The 24,177-nt window shown below is 43.8% G+C and overlaps 1 protein-coding gene across 5 annotated transcripts in view; it reads left to right on the plus strand.

The window, feature by feature from the left end:
- LOC129815418 (RNA-binding protein Musashi homolog 2-like) overlaps window positions 1-24,177 on the plus strand; it is a 490,331-nt gene that overhangs the window by 88,556 nt on the left and 377,598 nt on the right. For all 5 annotated transcript variants that reach the window (XR_008753427.1, XR_008753428.1, XR_008753429.1 and 2 more), the window contains exon 6: window positions 14,374-14,466. Coding sequence is in view for 2 of the 5 variants with exons in the window: in XM_055869219.1 (XP_055725194.1) it covers window positions 14,374-14,466 (93 nt within the window). In the remaining 3 variants the exon portion in view is untranslated. The remainder of the gene's footprint in view (window positions 1-14,373; window positions 14,467-24,177) is intronic.

The raw sequence follows: 24,177 nt of genomic DNA on the forward strand, positions 1-24,177 counted from the left end.
TAGGGAGTGGAGCGCGATGTGCCCGTCCCCGAAGCCTGACCAGAAGACCGCTTTGTTTGCCCCTTTTACGGCGTCGTTGTTTAGGGTCGCCGGCTGGAATCCGATCCATTGTACTGGGTGGAAGGCAAAACACATGATCCGCTTCGGTCATATTTCGAGTCATATTCCTGGTCGAAATGATGGTGAGTTGACGTTGCTCTTATATTCAGTAGTTCCTCCCGACTGTATGTAATGAAACCTAAGATTACCTGGGGTACCAATGTAAGAAATAACACGTAAAAAAACAAAATACTGCATAGTTTCCTAGGAACGCGAAGCGAGGCGGCCAATGCTGTCGGCGCCAGAAGAGATATACTCTTATATACTCTTCCAATCCTCCTCTGTCTAAAGGGATGAGAAACGCTTGGGTTTGATGTCATTTTGAAGTCACAAGAGTGCATGCACGCACACACACACACACACACACGCACTTTAAGTGAGGAACGTTAATCATATCAATTAAGTGCACTGCAATCCTTGTCTGGGGTTACTTTAACACCGCACCGTGTTCGAGTTGCAATGATAGAAGTGGGGAGCAATAACGAGATAAGACCCTTTGGAGGAGAGGGGATTGTTAATGTAAAATATAACTGCTGTAAAAACAGCCAGACTGTTCCCGTAATGGAGGGGAAGAGATTCCTACTGTAAAAATGATTGATCTTGTTCTTCCAAATGGTTAGTTACATAAATGTCAACAGTTCTTTATGATGGCATTTAAATGATAGGTACTTAACATTACCCCTCTATTTTCTGTCTTCCTCCAGTGCTTTTCTCTCAGCCCTTTTGATCATTGTTTATTCTTTGATAACAGTAAAGCCTTAATCGCACAGGACTAGTATTATCCGTTATTCCACAGGACGATTTGAATAGGTTTCGTTTTTTCCAAACTGCTCCATGTAATTATTTTTTTCTTCTTCAATAAATTGACGTTATAACGGAAGCCTGGAGGTTTTTATTCTAGGCGTGAAGATATATCAACATCCAGGCGATAACGCTACACTGATAATACGCTTGGCTCCCACATTTCTAAACCAAACCAAACCATAGTGTGTCGCCATAATATTTGAATTGAGGAAGTGTGATCATAATCATTACGATATTTTAGCGATCAGCAATAGAAGACGTCATAAATAGCCCCTCTGCCCTCCCAGCCTGCAGATGTGAGCTAAACAGCGTACTTGCACTTGAAAGACGTTTTAGGCAATGGATGAGAAAGTGAACTTGTACTGACGGATTTGGCAATGTTCAATTCATTGGCACAAAATATTTCAACAAAAGCATTCACTGTGAAAGTTGATAGAAAACATATAACGTTAGGCCCTTCATATAGGCTATGCGCAGCACTTCGTTTTAAGCATCAATTTATCGAATCAGTTATTGTTTTCTTGCGCAAACCGCGAGCAACACATGTCAAACTCCGACATTTCTCTCAAAACACAGGGACTAATATTATCAGAATCAGAAGACCTTGGAATTAGTCGAAAAATAGTAGGTTATTCTGTGTGGAGTTATTGCGCTGTTGCTATGTAAAAATGACCGACATGCCAGATTCGGACAAGACTAAAATTACGGATGTGGTGATTTGTGTTTGCGCACATAATTCCAGTACCAAACCCTAGCTCCCTGGTAAAACTACTACGAATAGTGTTTAAGAGAAGTAATGTTCACTGGCCCAGGATCAGTGTGACCTCAGTGATGTACCATGATCACCTAGTTTGAAGGATGTGAAGTGGAAACGCTGTAAAGGATCCCCTGAGACATTACATTAGCAAGCCACGTATTGATGCTAGTGAGCTAGAATGAACAGGGTAGGGGGGAGGGGGGGGGGGGGGGGGGGGGGGGGGGGGGGCGAGAGAGAGAGGGGGAGAGAGAGAGGGAGAGGGAGAAGGGGAAATTGTATCCCTGGCTCTGGCTCCACTCTGGCTCTCTGCTGTTGCCGTAGTGTTGTTGCTCATCTGTCCTGGCCCCCAGAGGCAGAGCAGCTGCAGTCATTCTTGATATGCTGCATCCTGGAGGGGGTGGGGGGGGGTGTCACCAGAACCATAGTTGTCATAGTTGGAAGTTAATTCCCTGGTTGTTGTTTCCCCCCCCTACTGCGGACTGTTTCGGGAAATACATTTACTATCTATCAATGTTATATGGGGGACACATGAAAGAACATCCTCCCACAGCAGTTGTGAGAAGTGACGTAGTCAGAAAGTGACACTACTGGGTGGGAGTTGATTTGCTGTAGCACAGGCGTTTATGTTACACAGCCATAGGCACCAGAAGAGGTGGAGTATGTTATTGCACTGACTAATCGTTCCACGTTTCAACGTCTGTTTATGACGAAGATTATTCAATAATGCTTTACTGCACCAAGCCATTATGGTGTTAAGTCACCAATAATTACCCAAATGATTTACAGTAAAATTAGGTTAGTGTTATTATCAGAAACATTCTCACTACCACAACAGCTCCTATTTCTCTGAAATGTTGTTTCGTTTTTTTCTGAAATTGTCTAAGCACAAATGAGAACAAATCAAATCCCTTGATTTATGAATTTTCCCTCCCTCCCTCCCTCCCTCCCTCCCTCCCTCCCTCCCTCCCTCCCTCCCTCCCTCCCTCCCTCCCTCCCTCCCTCCCTCCCTCCCTCACTCACTCACTCACTCACTCACTCACTCACTCACTCACTCACTCACTCACTCACTCACTCACTCACTCACTCACTCACTCACTCACTCACTCACTCACTCACTCACTCACTCACTCACTCACTCACTCACTCACTAGACTGAGAAGGTGTGTGTAGCTCGTGACCTCTGCTCTGTTCTGCAGCCTATAAGGCAGCTTGTTAGAGAGAGCCCGGGTCTGGTCTGGGTGGCCCTCTCTCCAGGCCCCTCTTAGGATGGCACAGGGCCAGGGGCCGGGGGTTGGGGCAGATTGACAGGTCGTTTACAGTGAGGGATGGAGGTCCAGTGGAACATAATCCCAATTAAAGTAGGGGTCAGTCATAGAGCTGTCAACCCCCTGATCCAGCCTCTCCCTCCACCTGCAGGGTGTTGCTTCATGCTGGAGCAGTTCGAGCAAGGCACTGGGCCTCTATCTAGTATACCTCTGGCCCTGGAACATGGCCCACAGCTGGATGTAGACAAGGGGTAGTAGGGGCCTCTGTCTGGGGCACCTGCCCTGCCTGGCTATGGACTACTCAGCGCCTACTGTTGTATCACTAAGCATTTCTTTACAGTGTCCTGCTGGTGCTTATGTTAATATCTGTTGAATACACTTCACAACATGATTCTTAGGTCTAAAGGTAATACTCAATCAGGCTAATCAGGCAGTGGAAGGCTAAAACTGTTTTATAACCGCTATATCTGGGACGAGCCACTCTCTACTGTGGTGCTTGAATCCTCAGGTCCCCAGCTACAGTACATGCTGTTGTGTTCCAGGACATTGATCCTTACCGAGCACTATTAGAGTTCTGTCCAAATCCCCAGCCTCGTGCTGCTGCTCGCATCACATTGCATGGCTTGCTGACTGCGACACTGATACTGTTACTGCCTCTATGTCTGACATGGCAGGGCCAGGGAGGGAGAGGGGACCAGGGCACTGTCACTGACAGGAGGTTAGAAGTGTACTGTCTCTCTTAGCCTGTATTAGTCCCTTAGACCATCAATGCTTCTCAGGCTAGCTAGTTTAGAATCTATTTTGAAGTGCCTCATTAAAGGATTCATGTGAACTGACACATAATAACCAGCCTGCTCTCTCAGTAGGCCCACTCTAAAGCCACATGGCATGCTGGGTTTTCTAACAGGTACCCAGTCACTGTAGCCTACTGCTCCTAGCATCATTGTCTAGGTCATTTGTTAAACGCCGTAAGCAAGTGTCTAATTAGCATAACATTCATATTTCAGAACCGTTCTTAAGAGACATTCTGGATTCGTCCGCTTCATTTTAATTGTCTGTTATTGGGATACTAATGTTTTGTTGATTTGCAGCGTGCCGATGATCACAGAGGGGTGATCTGATTGGAATGCAGTGAAAATGTTCTGGTTGTGTATGGGCCCATGCATCTCCAGGGTCCTATCATCAGCCATAAGCTGCTCCTATCAATCTTCATAACAGTACAGGCTGAGTGTGAAGTACAGCTAATCAGTCAGATAAAAGGGAGACCTGGGCCATACCTCACCATGTTCACTACACAACGTGAAGTTTTTCTCCAAGCGCCATCTACACACAGTGGCCTCTCTCAAGCACTAAATCACAGTGTCACCCTCAGTCTCCACCCCACTCCCACCCTACCTGCCTTCCCTCAACCTTTTCCCTGTGTGAGCAACAGCAGCTCACATCATCAGCCCCCCATCCGCTTATTCAAAAGCACGCCTGCTAGCTGAATGAATTGGTAGAGCGGCAGAATTGCAGTTTGATGAAGGAGGTGGCTGCCCTGAATCTTTAGCATCAGATTGCTGATTGCATCGGGGCTTGAAAAGGTCTTTGCTAGTTGGAGCCAGGCCTTTCATTAGCCTGCGCCTTGCGCTTGACAGCCTCTCTCTCCCGTCCCAGCCTCTCTGTCCCCCTGTGGCAGCACTTGTTTTCTGTCCTTGTGCAAATGTCTGGTGTAATCCTGGGCTATAGTGCTTGGGCCTGTCACTCCGTATTTGCAGTACGCATCTTTCCCTCTCTCATCTCCTGAGCCCTAATTGTATTGTAATTAGCAATTAGCCATCTATTTATGCACACTAGGGCTGAGATTGGACCAGTTCTTAAAAGGGCAGAAGGAGAGTGAGGAGAGGAGAGGCCCAATGCTACAGAACACAAGTACAGGCCAATTCACACTTAGTGCTGCTTGTCTCAATTCTCTATCTTCCTGTCTTCCCATCAAACATGTTCAATTTCTTTCTCTCTCTCTCTCTTTTCCATAATGCGCTCACACATTAAACAAAGCTTGTATTGATGTATACTGAAGAAAAATATCAAGTGTAAAGTGTTGGTCCCGTGTTTCATGAGCTGAAATAAAAGAACCCAGAAATGTTCCATACACACAAAAAGCTTTGTTGACATCCCTGTTAGTGAGCATTTCTTCTTTGTCAAGATAATCAATCCACCTGACAGGTGTGGCATATGAAGAAGCTGATTATCGTGACAGCGTGTACGGCGTGGTGTGGGCGAGCGGTTTGCTGATGTCAACGTTGTGAACAGAGTGCCCCATGGTGGCGGTGGGGTTATGATATGAGCAGGCATAAGCTACAGACAATGAACATAGTTGCATTTTATCAATGGTAAATGAAATCCACAGCGATACTGTGATGAGATCCTGAGGCCCATTGTCGTGCCATTCATCCTTCGCCATCACCTCATGTTTCAGCATGATAATGCACGGCCCCATGTTGCCAGGATCTTTACACAATTCCTGGAAGCTGAAAATGTCCCCGTTCTTCCAGGGCCTGCATACTCACCAGACATGTCACCCATTGAGCATGTTTGGGATGCTCTGGATCGACGTGTACGATAGCGTGTTCAAGTTTCCACCAATATCCAACAACTTTGCAAAGCCATTGAAAAGGAGTGTGACAACATCAACAGCCTGATCAACTCTATGCAAAGGAGATGTGTTGTGCTGCATGAGGCAAATAGTGGTCACACCAGATACCGCCTGGTTTTCTGATCCACGCCCATATTTTTTGGTAAAGGTATCTGTGAGGTAACAGTTGCATATCTCTATTCCCAGTCATGTGAAATCCATAGATTAGGGCTTAATTAATTTATTTCTATTGACTGATTTCCTTATATGAACTGTAACTCAGTAAAATCTTTGAAATTGTTGCATGTTGCGTTTATATTTTTGTTCAGTGTTGCTACAGTAGTACATCTTCTGCTTTCTGTCTTTAATTCATCGTCAGTGCTGGTAATGAACAGAACAGATGTAATGTTTACCTGGGCTGGCCATGGTGTAATATAGTGTTGACTGTGTTTGTGTGCCCAGGGCTGAGGGCTTTGATCAGGTTTACACTGCTCTGACAGATGCTCTCTGTGCTCTCACCCTCTCGTCATCAACATGGACAGTCTGCATCTCTCCCCATGCCACTAGTTCTATCCTCCTGTTACCATTAGATGAATTGGAGCTCATAACAAATAACTGCTATGGGCATTTCTGTTTCTCTTGTCATGAGAAATGACACACAACTTACTAGGATTATTTCTCCCCCTCCTGATGTCTGTGGGCTGTAGCCTTGAAAGGCGCTGTGCTATGATGAGGGACCGTACGCTCTAATCGGAGCTGGATATGTGATCTTAGACACTGGGGCTAGAGGTGGCTGGGGTGGGAGTGGGAACGTGGGCTCTCAGCGGGCCTGGGGGGGTCTACTATAGCGGGTTGTTGTGGCGGTATAATCCGCTAGCTTTGGAAATCATCATGGAGGGTACACAAGACGGTGATTAAGGATGAGGAGGTTAAGCTTTCTTATCAAGCGAAGGCTTTAGCCTGGATTGCTTGTTGTCACACAAGTGTTCCCTATTTTAGAGAAGGACCAAAGTTACTCAGCTGAAAACAGTTGTCAACAAATACTGTTGCAGTTAATTAGGAGCATGGCAGAATCAAGTGGTGCTGTTGATGCTAAGCCTGAGCCCTAAGGGTTTGATGGAGAGGATGGAGGGTAGAGTGAGGGGCTACCTCCACAGCTTTAACCTCTCACTGTCAGCATTGCTGCTACAGCAACTGTGCTCTGGATGGAGCCATTCAGCTTATGGACCAAGTCTGCCAGCATAGTCTTTTCCTTGCTAAACCTCTGCCGTTTATAGTTTACTTTGATGCATATTGGAGGGTCCGTTTTTGAGATAGGGATATTGTGGTAACAAGTGGGACTTGTCCTTGGTATGTATCCAGTTGATTGACAGCTGGGTGTCTGTGTTGGGAAAGCGGAGGGTAAAACACTGGCCTTGGTAGAGAGGCAGTGACCCATCACACTGCTCTGTGTAGGAGACTGTAGTAGATCAATATACAGAGACATGGGAACACGGGGCTCTGGGAGAACAGAACACTACAGGGCCTCCCTGGTCTGTAGAGAGCTGGGGTGGTCCAGCCTACTGGGAGGATGGGCTCAACTCCTTTCCTACAGGGGATTTGTCCCTCTTTTGTCTCTGTTTTTTATCTGAACATGCAGGTTCTGCAGGCAACATACAGTGAGAGGAACTTCCTCAGCTTTGCAGTGTCCTTCACTTGTTCAGTCTCTGGAAAAAGTATCTGAAGGCCTGTCTATTTCCGTTGCAAAAAGTAATTATCTAATATACTGAACAAAAATATAAATGCAACATGTAAAGTGTTGGTCCCATGTTTCATGTGCTGTAATAGAAAATCCCAGAAATTTTCGTTTTTGTGTGGAAAAATTTATTTTGATTTGCTGGGCCTGGCTCCCAAGTGGGTGGGCCGTTGTCCTCCCAAGCCCACCCATAGCTGCGCCCCTGCCCAATCATCTAAAATCCATAGATTAGGGCCTAATGAATTTATTTAAATTGACTGATTTCCTTATATGAACTATAACTCAGTAAAATAATTGAAATTGTTGCATGTTGCGTTTATATTTTTGTGTAGTATATATGCATAATAACTCCAATATGTTATTTTCTCTGCTCTTTGTGCTGTCGTTCTGGGTTTCCACTGCTGTACACTACATTTATCTTCCTCCACTTTGTACATTTAGAGGTAATAAATACTCTGGCTTGTCTTTGCCATCTTCTGTATACATTTTCATAACCCTCACAGCTTCTATCTCCAGGCTATCAGACTGTAAAACATTCACCACTAGCCAGCCACCGCCCAGTACCCTGCCCTGAGCTTTAGTCACTGTCACTAGCTGGCTACTACCCGGTTACTCAACCCTGCGTCATAGAGGCTGCTGCCCTATGTACAGAGACATGGAACGCTGGTCACTTTAATCATGTAGTGGTTAGAATGTTGGGCCAGTAACGGAAAGGTTGCTGGATCGAATCCCTGAGCTGACAAGGTTAAAAATCTGTCGTTCTACCCCTGAGCAAGGCAGTTAACCCACTGTTCCCCGGTATGCCATCATTGTAAATAAGAATGTGTTCTTAACTGGCTTGCCTAGTTAAATAAAGATTAAAAAATAAAAATAAATGTTTACATACTGTTTAACCCATTTCATATGTATATACTGTATTCTAGTCAACTATTGCTGTATATACTTTTCTATTCTATTCTATGTTTTCTTCAGATATACCACATATTCTTCAGCTGTACTGTACCACATACTGTGGTACACACTACAACATTCCATCACATACATATACAGAGTATAAACATATATATACTGTACCAGTCAAAAGTTTGGACACAACTACTAATTCAAGGGTTTTTCTTTATTTTTTCTATTTTCTACATTGTATAATAATAGTGAAGACATCAAAACTATGAAATAACACATATGGAATCATGTAGTAACCAAAGCACAGATTTCCACTGGTCTAATGTCCATTGCTTGTGTTTCTTGGACCAAGCAAGTCTCTTCTTCTTATTGGTGTCCTTTAGTAGTGGTTTCTTTGCAGCAATTCGACCATGAAGGCCTGATTCACGTAGTCTCCTCAGAACAGTTGACGTTGAGATGTGTCTGTTACTTGAAATCTGAGAAGCATTTATTTGGGCTGCAATCTCAGGTGCAGTTAACTCTAATGAACTTATCCTCTGCAGCAGAGGTAACTCTGAGTCTTCCTTTCCTGTGGCGGTCCTCATGAGAGACAGTTTCATCATAGCGCTTGATGGTTTTTGCGACTGCACTTGAAGAAACTTTCAAATTTCTTGAAATTTTCCAGATTGACTGACCTTCATGTCTTAAAGTAATGATTGACTGTCATTTCTCTTTGCTTTTTTGAGCTGTTCTTGCCATAATATGGACTTGGTCTTTTACCAAATAGGGCCATCTTCTGTATAGCACCCTACCTTGTCACAATACAACTGATTGGCTCAAACGCACTAAGAAAGAAAGAAATTCCAACAAATTAACTTTTAACAATAACGGTTAAATAAAGGTTACATTTACATTTACATACATCCATATATGTTATTTCATAGTTTTGATGTCTTCACTATTAATGTACAATGTAGAAAATAGTAAAAATAAAGAAAAACCCTGGAATGAGTAGGTGTGTCCAAACTTTTGACTGGTACGGTATATATATGTTTATACTCCGGACTCCGATATTGCTCGTCCTAATATTTTTTTATTTCTCAATTTTTGATTTAACTTTTAGATCTGTGTGTATTGTTAGATATTACTATGCTGTTGGAGCTAGGAACACAAGCATTTCGCTACACCCACAATAACATCTGCTAAATATGTGTATGCGACCAATAAAATGCGATTTGATTTGATATGTTTAGCAGTTCTGCTACTGTACCCAGTGTCCTTTTGTTGCTGTTCAGAACTCCTCAAATTTACACAAATAATGAAAGGCTGCCATATTAACTACGTAGCTGGATCTATAAATCCCTGAGCAGTACCAGTACCACACAGCAGCCCGTTCCCCTGTTAAAACACATTATTATAAGGAGCTGAAATCCCCTCCACCTCTCCATCACACACACACACACACACACACACACACACACACACACACACACACACACACACACACACACACACACACACACACACACACACACACACACACACACACACACACACACACACACACACACACACACACACACACACACACACACACACACTGTGGAGATTTGCCCTCCCACCAATCAGCCCCTGTTCCATTTGGGTTCTCTGTGGCTTGTTAGATTAGGAATAGTCTTTTTGAAATGAGCTAATCACACAATAGATCATTGCTGGTAATGCATTCAGAGACAGCATGGAGTGACTTTGATGATAGCAGGAGACTGTGTCCTTGAAGTCTGCAGTCAGTGTCCTCAGCCTGGCCTGGTGTATGTTGAGTCAAGGGAAAGTTAAGGCTGCAGCTCCTCTCTGTCTTCTATGTTGTGTCTGAGGACTGACTGCAGGTGTGCTGGACATATTGACAGTGAACAAAAGGTTTTCATGGGTCTGAAATGGATCTTTGGCTTTCACACCCGACCCGATATTCATAACTACATTCTCACAAAACTGAGACCCGTTCCAAATGGACCCGAGGACAGTCAGACCCATCCAAAAAGGACTGTGAAAAACAGACCCGTGCTGGTTCAGATCAGAGAGACCCGTTCAGATTCGAGAGTAGAAAGAGTGAAATAATCCTCAGACTGGGCGCTGCCAGCACCATCAATAGACAAGTGATATTGGCCAAATGATTCACAGTGTCCTTAAAAACTGCCTATAACAAATGACAACAAAAATACAACTAGTCGTTGTGTTTTGATGTGTAGCGTATTCAAAACTTTATAGCCTTTTGTTTTACTGGTTTTTACTTACCTTAAACAATAATCGTCTACCTCACAGTTCAGCTGTCAGAGATTTGAGTGCAAATTGCATTTGGGCATTACATGCATATAGGATATTACTGTATAATATTCATATTAAAAAAATTAATGTTGAGGCAGACAAGCTTAGGCCTAGCCCTAGAGAGACGGAGAGAAAGATATGCCGGCGCCATGTTCCTGACATCGACATGGATTGTTTTATACTTGTCAGAAAGGCTACTACTGCTATACAGATATAGGCGTACAGAAGGAGGCTAATTCGTATGTTTTCCATCAGAAAATTATATTGTACGATTAAAGGAGTAACACTGGTAGGCCTAGATCGTTCTTCCTCACCTCAAGTTCAACTGTCAGAGTCAGTTGGAGTGCCGGGAGGCACTGCCTTCATAGGCCTGCAGTAGCTAAGCCAAAAAACAGCTATACATTCCAGACCTTCACAAATGTTGGATAACTTTATTAAGGTCAAGTAAGTCAAGTCATTGTTTATAGGGAAAATGGGAACAGGTTATTATATTTGGGATCCGCTCGAGTCCTGTCAGATCTTGGAATTTCGTGTCTGTTGGACCCGTGAAAAGCTCTACAGTGAACTCTATTGACAGGCAACACAACCCTACGTTCTGCTAGCCTCCCATTCAAAACACAGCCTCACAACACTGGGGGTCTCTCTCCTTGCAGGTGTATTTTGTTCTACGAGCAGTCAGAGTTGTTGGGTTCTTTTTTTTACAACAAGCTTGTTTGTTCTGACTGGCACTCAAGCGTACACACACACACACACACACACACACACACACACACACACACACACACACACACACACACACACACACACACACACACACACACACACACACACACACACACACACACACACACACACACACACACACACACACAGTCCCACCTCCTCCTAAGTCACTCAGTGGAAACACCAAACACTCTGCAGCCATTTCCCTAGAGAGGAGAAGGAAGCGAGATAGGCCTGTTGTCTGTTGTCACCATGGAGAGAGAAATAGGGAAAGTAATTGCGTTGTTCCACGGCTCTAGAAATCCCATCAGCCTTTGGGCAGCCCTGTCAGAAAGTATAAAGACGGCGCTAAAAACTTAACTGGCTACAGACAGGCTGGGGGAGCACCCTCGCTGAAAATGACTTACAAACAGTCAGATTATCTATCAAGGGAAGCAGGTGAAACAGCTGTAAAAGATGTAGGAGGACTAGCAGAGATGAACACTGGCTTGTGTTTATATTACCAAGATCGGCAGTGATAAAAGTAAGTGATGCTGATAAATACCCACGTAGCCTTTTACCACCAGTTGCCATGGCTGTGGTTGCCGGCGGAGGGATATTCAGCTGCATTACGCCAGCCAGGGCTACGGCACAACAGCCTACTGCCACAATTTGCATGAGTTCCCATGCAAATGGCCCAGAAGGGGGAAAAGACAGTGCTGGTGTGTGTGTGTGTGTGTGTGTGTGTGTGTGTGTGTGTGTGTGTGTGTGTGTGTGTGTGTGTGTGTGTGTGTGTGTGTGTGTGTGTGTGTGTGGGTGGGTGGGTGGGTGGGTGGGTGGGTGGGTGGGTGGGTGGGTGGTGCGGTGCCGTGCGTGTGTGCGTGTGCTTGTGCGTACATGCATGTGTGTAACTACTATGTTAAGTAGTGCCATCATTTCTCTGTACATTTCAGTAACAGCTTGTGAGTAACGAAGGTGGAGTCATTCGTTGTCTGAGGAGGATCTAGTATTTCTACTCTCTTTCTTATTGGGAATATTTCCTATTTCCCCCAGAACTCCTTGTTTTTTGTAAATGCTCTGTGCACACTGCTGCAGATGCACTTAGCTGTGCCATGTTTCCCTTTCTGATGGTGTGGGTGATAAACCTTAATATTTCTGCTGCTTTGGAATTAATTGAGGCTTTAATGCTCTCCGATTCCTTCCTCCAGCACAAGCTAATTGTGTTTGGAAAAACAATGAAGAATGTATTTATTTGGGACTATCTTAAGTAGAGGTCGACGGATTATGATTTTTCAACGCCGATACCGATACCGATTATTGGAGGACCAAAAAAGCCGATGCCGATTAATCGGACGATTTTTAAAAACGTATTTGTAATAATGAAAATTATAACAATACTGAATGAACACTTTTCTTTTACCTTAATATAGTACATCAATAAAATCAATTTAGCCTCAAATAAATAATGAAACATGTTCAATTTGGTTTAAATATTGCAAAAACAAAGTGTTGGAGAAGAAAGTAAAAGTGCAATATGTGCCATGTAAAAAAGCTAACATTTAAGTTCCTTGATCAGAACATGAGAACATATGAAAGCTGGTAGTTCCTTTTAACATGAGTCTTCAATATTCCCAGGTAAGAAGTTTTAGGTTGTAGTTATTATAGGAATTATAGGACTATTTATCTCTATTATACCATTTGTATTTCATATACCTTTGACTATTGGATGTTCTTATAGGCACTATAGTATTGCCAGTGTAACAGTATAGCTTCCGTCCCTCTCCTCGCCCCTACCTGGGCTCGAACCAGGAACACATCAACAACAGCCACCCTCGAAGCATCGTTACCCATCGCTCCACAAAAGCCACGGCCCTTGCAGAGCAAGGGGAACAACTACTCCAAGTCTCAGAGCAAGTGACTTCACCGATTGAAACGCTATTAGCGCGCACCCCGCTAACTAGCTAGCCATTTCACATCGGTTACACCAGACCTAATCTCGGGAGTTGATAGGCATAAACAGCTCAATGCTTGAAGCACAGCGAAGAGCTGCTGTCAAACGCACGAAAGTGCGTTTGACAGCAGCTCTTCGCTGTGCTTCAAGCATGCTTACGAGCCTGCTGGTGCCTACCATCGCTCAGTCAGACTGCTTTATCAAATCATAGACTTAATTATAACATAATAACACACAGAAATACGAGCATTTGGTCATTGATATGGTCGAATCCGGAAACTATAATTTCGAAAACAAAACGTTTATTCTTTCAGTGAAATACGGAACCGTTCCGTATTTTATCTAACGGGTGGCATCCCTAAGTCTAAAGATTGCTACTACACTGCTACAACCTTCAATGTTATGTCATAATTATGTACAATTCTGGCAAATTAATTACGGTCTTTGTTCGGAATAAATGGACTTCACACAGTTCGCAACGAGCCAGGCAGCCCAAACTGCTGCATATACCCTGACTGCTTGCACGGAACGCAAGTGAAGTGACACAGTTTCCCTAATTATAAGAAATTCATGTTAGCAGGCAATATTAACTAAATATGCAGGTTAAAAAATATATACTTGTGTATTGATTTTAAAGAAAGGCATTGATGTTTATGGTTAGGTTTGGTGCAACGACAGTACTAAATCAGGTAGTGTTGAGTGTTTTGGAACAAATGTAAAATACCTGAATGTGTTGAGGATCAGAAACAAGCAAAACGACGGAATGGAGGCTTGAAATGTGCCACACTATCTGTAAAGCCTTTTAGAAATGAACCATGTTTTGATTAGAGATAGCGGTGGCTGTTGAAGTAAAGTGCAATCTGAAATGACATTGTTAGATGTACAATGAAAACAATTCACCTTTGACAGATTCTCAGCATAGGCTGCAGCACTGCTTGGCTATTTAGGGTGTCTTCAGAGTGTGTATCAACATTTGTTGTTGCTTAAAGATCATGCTGTAGAAGTATTATCTATCCTGTCACAAAAGGCTAGGGGAAAGGATCCTCTCATAAACAATGCTTTCCCCAAAATTCTCTCTTACCATTAGAATATAGAGACCCCTTGTCTCTTTTCCTGTCCTCTCTCTCTCTTTCCCTTTCATCCCTTATCGAGGGGCCAGTCTACCGGGGATTCTATGTTTGGACTCACATTAAACGTGTTGTGATGCGTTTGAAGCCTGATCACCCATCTCTTTCCTCTCTTCAGATGGTCACAAGAACAAAGAAAATATTCGTGGGCGGATTGTCAGCCAACACAGTGGTGGAAGATGTGAAGCAGTATTTTGAACAATTTGGGAAGGTAAGGAGAATCATTTTGGGTTCCTCCCTTTTATGGTTTGGCGGCAAGAGAGCCATGTCATTGTGGGTTGGAGGATGTTCAGTCCCTGTTCCAGTCCCTGCCCCAGCTCCTGTCCCAGACCTTGTCCCTGTCCCAGTCACAGTCCCTGTCCTCAGGCCTGTGCCATATTAGATTTCAGCTCAAGGTCACCTTGTGTAAAACTGAGGATGCTCCCTCTACAATATCAGCTCAGTACTTGACCTCAATAATTGTCATTTGAGCATGTACTGAACATCTCATCTAGTGTGTGCATGGTATAATCTCTGTATTTCTCAGTAGCTTGGTACTCTGTAAAAGTAAAGCCATAGCTGAGCCCAGCAGCGCGGAGCAGCAAGTAAATATTCAGAGCGGGCTTGGTTGTAATCATCCAGACTGAAAAGGGCTCAACACAAATTTCGACTTGATTGAATGACTTGATTGACTTGATTATACAAAGTTTTTTCCCCTCCTTAAGGAATCCTGAAACACTTGGGAGACAAACAAATCAGTCTGATTGAGGGAGTCGCTCTGTGTGTGTGTGTGTCACAGACAGGGAGGAAATCAGAGTAGTTAGTCTAGGTTTTTAAGAAGGGGAGGGGGGCAGGAAGTGGCTTGTCTCTCCTGCCTGCCTGCCTGTCTGTTGGTGTCTGTGTATGTCCCTCTGCATCCTCTCTGTCACATATATCCCTCCATTTATTAAATAACCTGGCTGCCCAATGCAACCTGCCATTATCGTCACACACGCCGTTTCTCTGAGAAGTCGCCCGGAGAGGGAAAACCAATTCATTTAGTTTCTTCTCCACAGTAAGATTGAGAAGGGGGGAAGGATGGGGGTTGTGGTCACCGCAGTGGCAGCAGGGCTTGTCATTCAGATGTCTGGGATGTACATGTTTAGAATGCTTTAGTGAGGAGAGAGCGAGAGAGAGGGAGAGAGAGCTAGAGGGAGAGAGAGAGAGAGAGAGATTATCCTCTATACCATTGCAGCTCAGGGCTCAGGTAAACACACTGCTAGGATAGCTACCTGGGAATTCTCTTTAGGTGTGGCTGTGTGTGTGTGTGTGGGCCAAGTGTGTGTTCAGGTCTATGTGACATAAGCCAATTAGCAGGATGTGGGCAGGCAGGCAGCAGAGGTGGCGGTTGTTGTGGGGATCAGGGGGAGAAACAGGTGGTGTGGTCACACCAGGGTTACTGCAATATCTCTCTCTATTCTGTATGTTCCCTGTTTCCTCTCCTCTCCTCTCCTCTCCTCTCCTCTCCTCTCCTCTCCTCGGATAGAGTAGGATACAGGGAGAGGAAGGGAACTGACAGCTCAAAATCACATCACTCTCTCCCACTTCTCCCACTTGTCATCATTAGTAAAAGTGCTCATATCTAAACCCCCAGCACAACTTCAGAGAGGCCCGTCTGCTCTACAGAGTATTACTGAGTTATCCACAGTACACTGAATACGTCCGGGTAATGTGCCGCTGACAGCCAGATGAATGGGCTTGAAGGACAGTATCGGTGTGTAATGACTGATTCTCATGCATCCCAATACCAGCGTGAATGACAACGACAAGATCTCTCCTCTGAGTTCCTCTGAGGCAGCACATTTCTACTGTCTTGTCTGTTTACTGTACTGTGTCTTCATGTGGGACTGATGAATTAGGTTCACCTAAGGCCCAGTAACAGGCATTTCTGTATCCTGTGGAAACGTGTAGGGGTGAATATGTGGCAAATAAACACTTGTGTCCTGCTTGAGTACCATTACTGAGCTCTGCATCGTCAGATTTGTAATCGTTCTTACATGGCATACAGCTGTTAAAAAACACTTACCATCAAGAAACAACAAACTGGTAGGTGACCTTGATTAAAAAAGGGGGCCAGTGGTAACCCTCATATTGAATTACAGCCTGACATAACAGTAGAACTAGAGACCAGGCCAGAAAAGAGGGCTTAACCACAGTGAAGGGCCTAACCACAGTGGCTGCCTAACCACAGTGAAGGGCCTAACCACAGTGGCTGCCTAACCACAGTGAAGGGCCTAACCACAGTGAAGGGCCTAACCACAGTGAAGGGCCTAACCACAGTGAAGGGCCTAACCACAGTCAAGGGCCTAACCACAGTGAAGGGCCTAACCACAGTCAAGGGCCTAACCACAGTCAAGGGCCTAACCACAGTGAAGGGCCTAACCACAGTGAAGGGCCTAACCACAGTCAAGGGCGTAACCACAGTCAAGGGCCTAACCACAGTGAAGGGCCTAACCACAGTCAAGGGCGTAACCACAGTCAAGGGCGTAACCACAGTGAAGGGACAAATTATCTGGAATGGTTTATGCTTAGTCATTGGTTTACTGAAATCGACTTGAAATGCGTCTCAAAACAAGGTGCCCTTATTTGGCTAAGCTGAATCAACTCCTGGCCACTTTGTTTCTCCTGGCCTGCACTGTGATCTGTGCTGTGGGGTGGGTTGGGGTCCGGTGCTGGGCTGTAGCTGTGCCGGGGTTTGGTTTCATCAGCCCCGGCCTGCAGTTTCTTTCCAAGTCAGTGGGCTGCCACAATCGGCCCTTTATGTCCTCCTCTGCCCTGGTTCCCATGTCCTACTGGGTGGGAGCCAGCTACTGTTGTACCAGGAGCAGAACTCTGGACTCTTAACCTGCTCACTGCCTCTGAGCTGAAGGGGCTGCAAGGGGATGGGAAGGGGGAGTACAGGGTCACAGGGGGGACACTGAGGGAGCAGGGAGGTAGGGGCCCTGGCGCTTCTCACTGGTACTTTCTATAAAATAGTTCTCCATTGTCCTCCAGGAGTGGATGAAGATCTGTTTACGTCTTGTGATCCCCGTACTTACTTAGAGTCTTAACCTGCTCATTGCCTCTGAGCTGATGGGTCTGCAGGGGGGTTGGGTGGGGTCACAGGGTCAGACTCATTTGAACCTGAGATCTCTGTCAAAAACATTTTCCATTGTCTGTTCTCTAAGAGTAGCTGAATATCTCTCCACACATCCTGTGGTACCGCTCCCTTAGGACAGGTACTGGAACTCACACTCTAATAGTGTAGGTGAACAGGAGGACACAACACTCTGAAACCATGTGGTTTGTGCCATCTCTCTGTTCCTCAGTGGATCACTAGGTCTTCTTCTCACCACATTCCCCTGAGAGGAAGCAGATGAGAGAAGAAATGCAAAGATAAAAGAATGAAAAAAAGGATTCCTTGGTTAGTGACAGGAAATTTGTTCTGGTGCTCCGGTAATCTAATATCATAGCTGACATTTCGTTGTGCATTGAGATTTTGTAAATGGCTGAAAAAAACTATATTGCGTGACTGTCCGTAACGGCTGCATCCAGGACTCCATATTAGTTCATTTAGCATACCTGCCCAAGCGCTTACATTTAATAACAATATTTAAGTTTTTGAGGCGTACCAAATAAAAACAGTGCTGATGTCCATTAGTGCATTGCCAAGCTTCCTGTTCCATTGAACACAAACAGCCACATTTAGTTCCCTCTTCTCAACCAGTAAATATTCGATGCACTGGTGGAAATCTTTGTTCTGGATTTTATGAGTTATTGTTTGTTTGCCAAAATGCTTTAGATGAAAACAGCAATGTACTTTCCCAGATCATGCAGTTATTAAATGCGTTTTCTATATCTATGAAATCCTTAAATCCTACCGTTTTGATGGTTTTGATATTGCAGTATTACAACATGAAAGACACTTAAAATCCTGGATTTGCCTTTATTAGGTTCTACAGTGGTTTGCTCTTAAACCACAGGGCATAGACATCAGTTCAACATGTCATTTTGATTTACATTTGGTTGAGTTGTCAAGTAACATGAATTCAACATGAAATCAACCAAACATTTCACCTTGTCATTGGATTTAGGTTAAAAATAATAATAATGAAATGCCCTTATGTTGATGACTTTTTGCAAATCCAATCAGTTTTCCACGTTGATTCAGCATCATCACATTGATTTTGTTAGGTTGAAAGACGTGGAAACAACGTTGATTGAACCAGTTTTTCCTCAGCGTGAGAGCTTTGATATGGAGGAGACATCCTCTGTGACACATCATACAGTACCTGCATCTCTTCACAGATATCACAGTAGCTCACTCCTCTTCAGTCACACACCATATTGTAAATATGCTATTGGCACTGACCCTGGAACTGACCCTGTATATAGCTGACTTACTTTCTCGTGTTATTCTTATTTCTCGTATTTCTCGTGTGTTTTTGTTCTACTTTACTTAAACAAAATGTTTTTATAGTACTACTGATATTGATTACTGCATTGTTGGGAAAGAGCAAACCAGAAAGGCATTTCACTGTACTCGTGCACTTGAAACACCAGCAGATGGACATTTGCATTACATTTCTATACCCCACTGCATCTCATCTCACCTCTGAGTGTGTAGTCAAAGATTTGCCTACAGAATGTGGTGTGAACTCTCCATTCAGCATTTGTGTTGGATTTATCCCTCCAGACCAGGCTGTGGTCCTTATAGTAGGTTGTCTGTAGGACACAGCTCCAGTGTTAGTGCTGGTCAGAGCTGGGTTGGTATGAGCCAGCATCAGGTCCATAGGAGCTCTCCTCTGCAGCATGCAATGCTTGACTGAGACTATTTCATCTCCCTGTAGTCACTTGTAGTTAAGGCCTGAGACAGACGAGAGCAATGGAGATGAACTGGCCCTGAACCTGCTGCTGCTTCAGGGCCAGACAGACAGACACATTATTTAATATCCCCTCTGACATTCATGTGCCCAGTGACTTGGAAATATTTCCAATATTTAAACAACCACAGTAGAATTTACTTTCACTACTATTCCTCCTGATGTTTCAGCTCATTGTTATTCCTGTGAGGATGGCGATCAGTGACACGATGTAGGGGTTGTTAAGCCTCCAAATCCTTCACTATGGATATTATCACTATCTATATGCCCTAGATACCTATCTATCTAGTTTATATTGGAGCTCTGTGGTGTCTCCTGCTCATGGAGCAGTGCATCATGGGGGATTGACACACGGTGTGTAGTCTGTCCACCGGCATCCCTCTCTGAAATGGCTCCCCTGGATAAGCTGGGATTGCCTTGATTACGTTACAGTGCCTCATTGGGTCATTGGCTGATGGAACTGTGAGGCCCCAGTTGTGCTGCTTAAAGAACAATCTGTTAAAAAAATATTGACTGTGATTGGATGGGATTCCCAGCACCTGCTCACTGGGGTAAATCTGGTAAGGCAGAAAGCAGCAGCAGCAATCTTCCCTGTGCTATTGTGACATGAAGGAGGAAATGGGTGTGTGAGGCGGGAGAGAGGCTACAGCAGCCTTTCAGACGGCTCTTGGGTTGAGCACGTTGTCAAAGGAGCTGTCAGAACTCATCTGCCACTCAGCATCCCCCCCTTCCCATGGCTCTCAGAGCTCCTAAACAACCAGGCAATGTACAAGCTGATCTCTGCTCTGCACTGTATGGAGCTGTACCTCAGGTGGGAAAATACACCCATATAAACATTCTCAGGAAGCGATTAGGCCTGAAAAAGGCCTATTTCCTCAGATATATGGGATTTCACAGCCATGAATGTAGTGCATTAACCTGTAAGCACAAGCCCAGGGGCGCTAATAACTTTCCACTCTTGGGCCACTTGTGATCTTTAAACGAGGGAGGCACTTGCCAAGATCACGCTCGGAAATTAATACATCTCCCGAAAAGGGCTCTTTTGCTGCAATGGTAGAGTGTTTTTCTGCCTCGGTGGAGGGTGTGTGTGTTTAGAGAGGGGGCTGCCGGTGACAGGTGATATTTGGAGAGGGGCGTCGAGGGCCACGTAGGCAGGCGCTGGCCTCTGATTGACAGGCCCTGCATTGCCACTGCAGCCACAGCCAAGGGAGAGCCAAATGAGAAACAAAATGATGGTGTCATATTTCACCGCAACATCTGACAGGCTTCTGAAGAGATGTGAAACCACCTCTTTACCACTACTATTAAGTAGTTCTGTGCTGAAAAATGCATTTTGTTTTCGATCATGAGACGGCTTTGCCTAACAGAGGGTTGTCAAAGGCAAAATTCCATTCCAGTGCTGGAGTGCTTTAGGAAATGACTGAGTCAGACGATTTACACACTGAACAACCAGCCGTAAAGGAGGAAATGACTGAGTCAGATGATTTACACACTGAACAACCAGCCGTAAAGGAGGAAATGACTGAGTCAGAAGATTTACACACTGAACAACCAGCCGTAAAGGAGGAAATGACTGAGTCAGACGATTTACACACTGAACAACCAGCCGTAAAGGAGGAAATGACTGAGTCAGACGATTTACACACTGAACAACCAGACGTAAAGGAGGAAATGACTGAGTCAGAAGATTTACACACTGAACAACCAGCCGTAAAGGAGGAAATGACTGAGTCAGACGATTTACACACTGAACAACCAGCCGTAAAGTAGGAAATGACTGAGTCAGACGATTTACACACTGAACAACCAGCCGTAAAGGAGGAAATGACTGAGTCAGACGATTTACACACTGAACAACCAGCCATAAAGTAGGAAATGGAAACTGGAGGCTTCACATGAAACACATTGTGGTGTATCTGCCTGCTTTACAGTCCACCTAGGCCTTGAGAACCACTGTGCATTCATGGTTGTGGTATTTCCAGTAGAGTCCTGTGTATTTTACCTTCCTGTCCTCTAACAGCAAGGTGAAGTTATCAAAAAGCATATTCAAAAGCTGCTGATGGCAGGTTTAAGCTGCTGCAGCTTTAGAGGGAAACTCCTCACTGTACACAGGGCATGCTGAATAAGCACAGTCCCATTGGTCTACTCTCTCTCTCTCTCTCTCTCTCTCTCTCTCTCGACAACTTCAGGCTGCCTCCTGGGATGGTTACCTCCCACACACAGCTCTGTTTAAAGCACTTGGTAAATGTCCTTGTTGTTTTTTCTCCTTGCATGGAAAGGTAGAGTGTGTCTCGTCTGTGTCCGTCCGTCCGTCTGTCTGTTTCTCTGTCTGTCTATAGCTACCGTGGTTCGATGCAAAGGCCTAATGAAGCCTCTGAGGTATTACACGTCTGAAGCTTTGACTGCCCTTACACTAGAGAGGTGTGCATGTGTGCGTAAACATGTGTGTGTGTGTGTGTGCGTGCGTGTGCAGCTACCACAGCTGCGTCTCAGGAGCCTACATGGAACTGTGTCAGGGGAAAGAGGCCAGTGTTTTAGAGTAGATGTGTCAACAACATCCTTTAGATGTACCAAATGGATTTTGTGTCCCTGGGAAGGATTCAGTCCTAATTTACTACTATACACTCAGGCCTATATAATGGAAAAAAGCTATTTTGTTATGAAAGCCATTTAAAATAGTAACACTATACAGTGCAAAATCCACCATTGAATATTTTCAAAGACAGCTGAATTGAATTGAATGGACATGATTACCGTGGCACATTAGTACAATGGTCAGGTAGATTTGAATGAAGGTGTTTGTGCCTTTCGGTACAGTGATTTGGCACAGTCAAGCCAGGGTTAGGCTATGGTTCCAGTGATAAGAGCCAGGGTCACCATCAAAGGACAATATCAAATATGCTATTTCCTGAACTTTAAGAAAAAATAAGAAAAAAGCCCTTTTTACATTTCCCAGTGCTGAAAAGAATTTTAAAGGAAATGCACGAAGAGATTATGAACGTTTAGAATGGCGATGCTCTAATGAAGAGAAAGTGAATGTTTAGAATGACCATGCTCTAATGAAGAGAAAGTGAATGTTTAGAATGGTCATGCTCTAATGAAGAGAAAGTGAATGTTCAGAATGACCGTGCTCTAATGAAGAGAAAGTGAATGTTCAGAATGACCGTGCTCTAATGAAGAGAAAGTGAATGCTCAGAATGACCATGCTCTAATGAAGAGAAAGTGAATGTTCAGAATGACCATGCTCTAATGAAGAGAAAGTGAATGTTCAGAATGACCATGCTCTAATGAAGAGAAAGTGAATGTTCAGAATGACCATGCTCTAATTAAGAGAAAGTGAATGTTCAGAATGACCATGCTCTAATGAAGAGAAAGTGAATGTTCAGAATGACCGTGCTCTAATGAAGAGAAAGTGAATGTTTAGAATGGTCATGCTCTAATGAAGAGAAAGTGAATGTTTAGAATGACCATGCTCTAATGAAGAGAAAGTGAATGTTCAGAATGACCGTGCTCTAATGAAGAGAAAGTGAATGTTTAGAATGACCATGCTCTAATGAAGAGAAAGTGAATGTTCAGAATGACCGTGCTCTAATGAAGAGAAAGTGAATGTTTAGAATGGTCATGCTCTAATGAAGAGAAAGTGAATGTTTAGAATGACCATGCTCTAATGAAGAGAAAGTGAATGTTTAGAATGACCATGCTCTAATGAAGAGAAAGTGAATGTTCAGAATGACCGTGCTCTAATGAAGAGAAAGTGAATGTTTAGAATGGTCATGCTCTAATGAAGAGAAAGTGAATGTTCAGAATGACCATGCTCTAATGAAGAGAAAGTGAATGTTTAGAATGACCACGCTCTAATGAATGGAAAGTGAATGTTCAAGAGAAAGTGAATGTTCAGAATGACCATGCTCTAATGAAGAGAAAGTGAATGTTCAGAATGGTCATGCTCTAATGAAGAGAAAGTGAATGTTTAGAATGACCACGCTCTAATGAAGAGAAAGTGAATGTTCAAGAGAAAGTGAATGTTCAGAATGACCATGCTCTAATGAAGAGAAAGTGAATGTTCAGAATGACCATCCTCTAATGAAGAGAAAGTGAATGTTCAGAATGACCATGCTCTAATGAAGAGAAAGTGAATGTTCAGAATGACCATGCTCTAATGAAGAGAAAGTGAATGTTCAGAATGACCATGCTCTAATGATGAGAAAGTGAATGTTCAGAATGACTACGCTCTAATGAAGAGAAAGTGAATGTTCAGAATGACCATGCTCTAATGAAGAGAAAGTGAATGTTCAGAATGACCATGCTCTAATGAAGAGAAAGTGAATGTTCAGAATGACCATGCTCTAATTAAGAGAAAGTGAATGTTCAGAATGACCACGCTCTAATGAAGAGAAAGTGAATGTTCAGAATGACCACGCTCTAATGAAGAGAAAGTGAATGTTCAGAATGACCATGCTCTAATTAAGAGAAAGTGAATGTTCAGAATGACCATGCTCTAATGATGAGAAAGTGAATGTTCAGAATGACCACGCTCTAATGAAGAGAAAGTGAATGTTCAGATTGACCATGCTCTAATGATGAGAAAGTGAATGTTCAGAATGACCACGCTCTAATGAAGAGAAAGTGAATGTTCAGATTGACCATGCTCTAATGATGAGAAAGTGAATGTTCAGAATGACCATGCTCTAATGAAGAGAAAGTGAATGTTCAGAATGACCACGCTCTAATGAAGAGAAAGTGAATGTTCAGAATGACCACGCTCTAATGAAGAGAAAGTGAATGTTCAGAATGACCATGCTCTAATGAAGAGAAAGTGAATGTTCAGAATGACCATGCTCTAATGAAGAGAAAGTGAATGTTCAGAATGACCATGCTCTAATGAAGAGAAAGTGAATGTTTAGAATGACCATGCTCTAATGAAGAGAAAGTGAATGTTCAGAATGACCATGCTCTAATGAAGAGAAAGTGAATGTTTAGAATGACCATGCTCTAATGAAGAGAAAGTGAATGTTCAGAATGACCACGCTCTAATGAAGAGA

This window comes from Salvelinus fontinalis, chromosome 2 (genome assembly GCF_029448725.1).
Source record: "Salvelinus fontinalis isolate EN_2023a chromosome 2, ASM2944872v1, whole genome shotgun sequence".
Lineage (NCBI taxonomy): Eukaryota > Metazoa > Chordata > Actinopteri > Salmoniformes > Salmonidae > Salvelinus > Salvelinus fontinalis.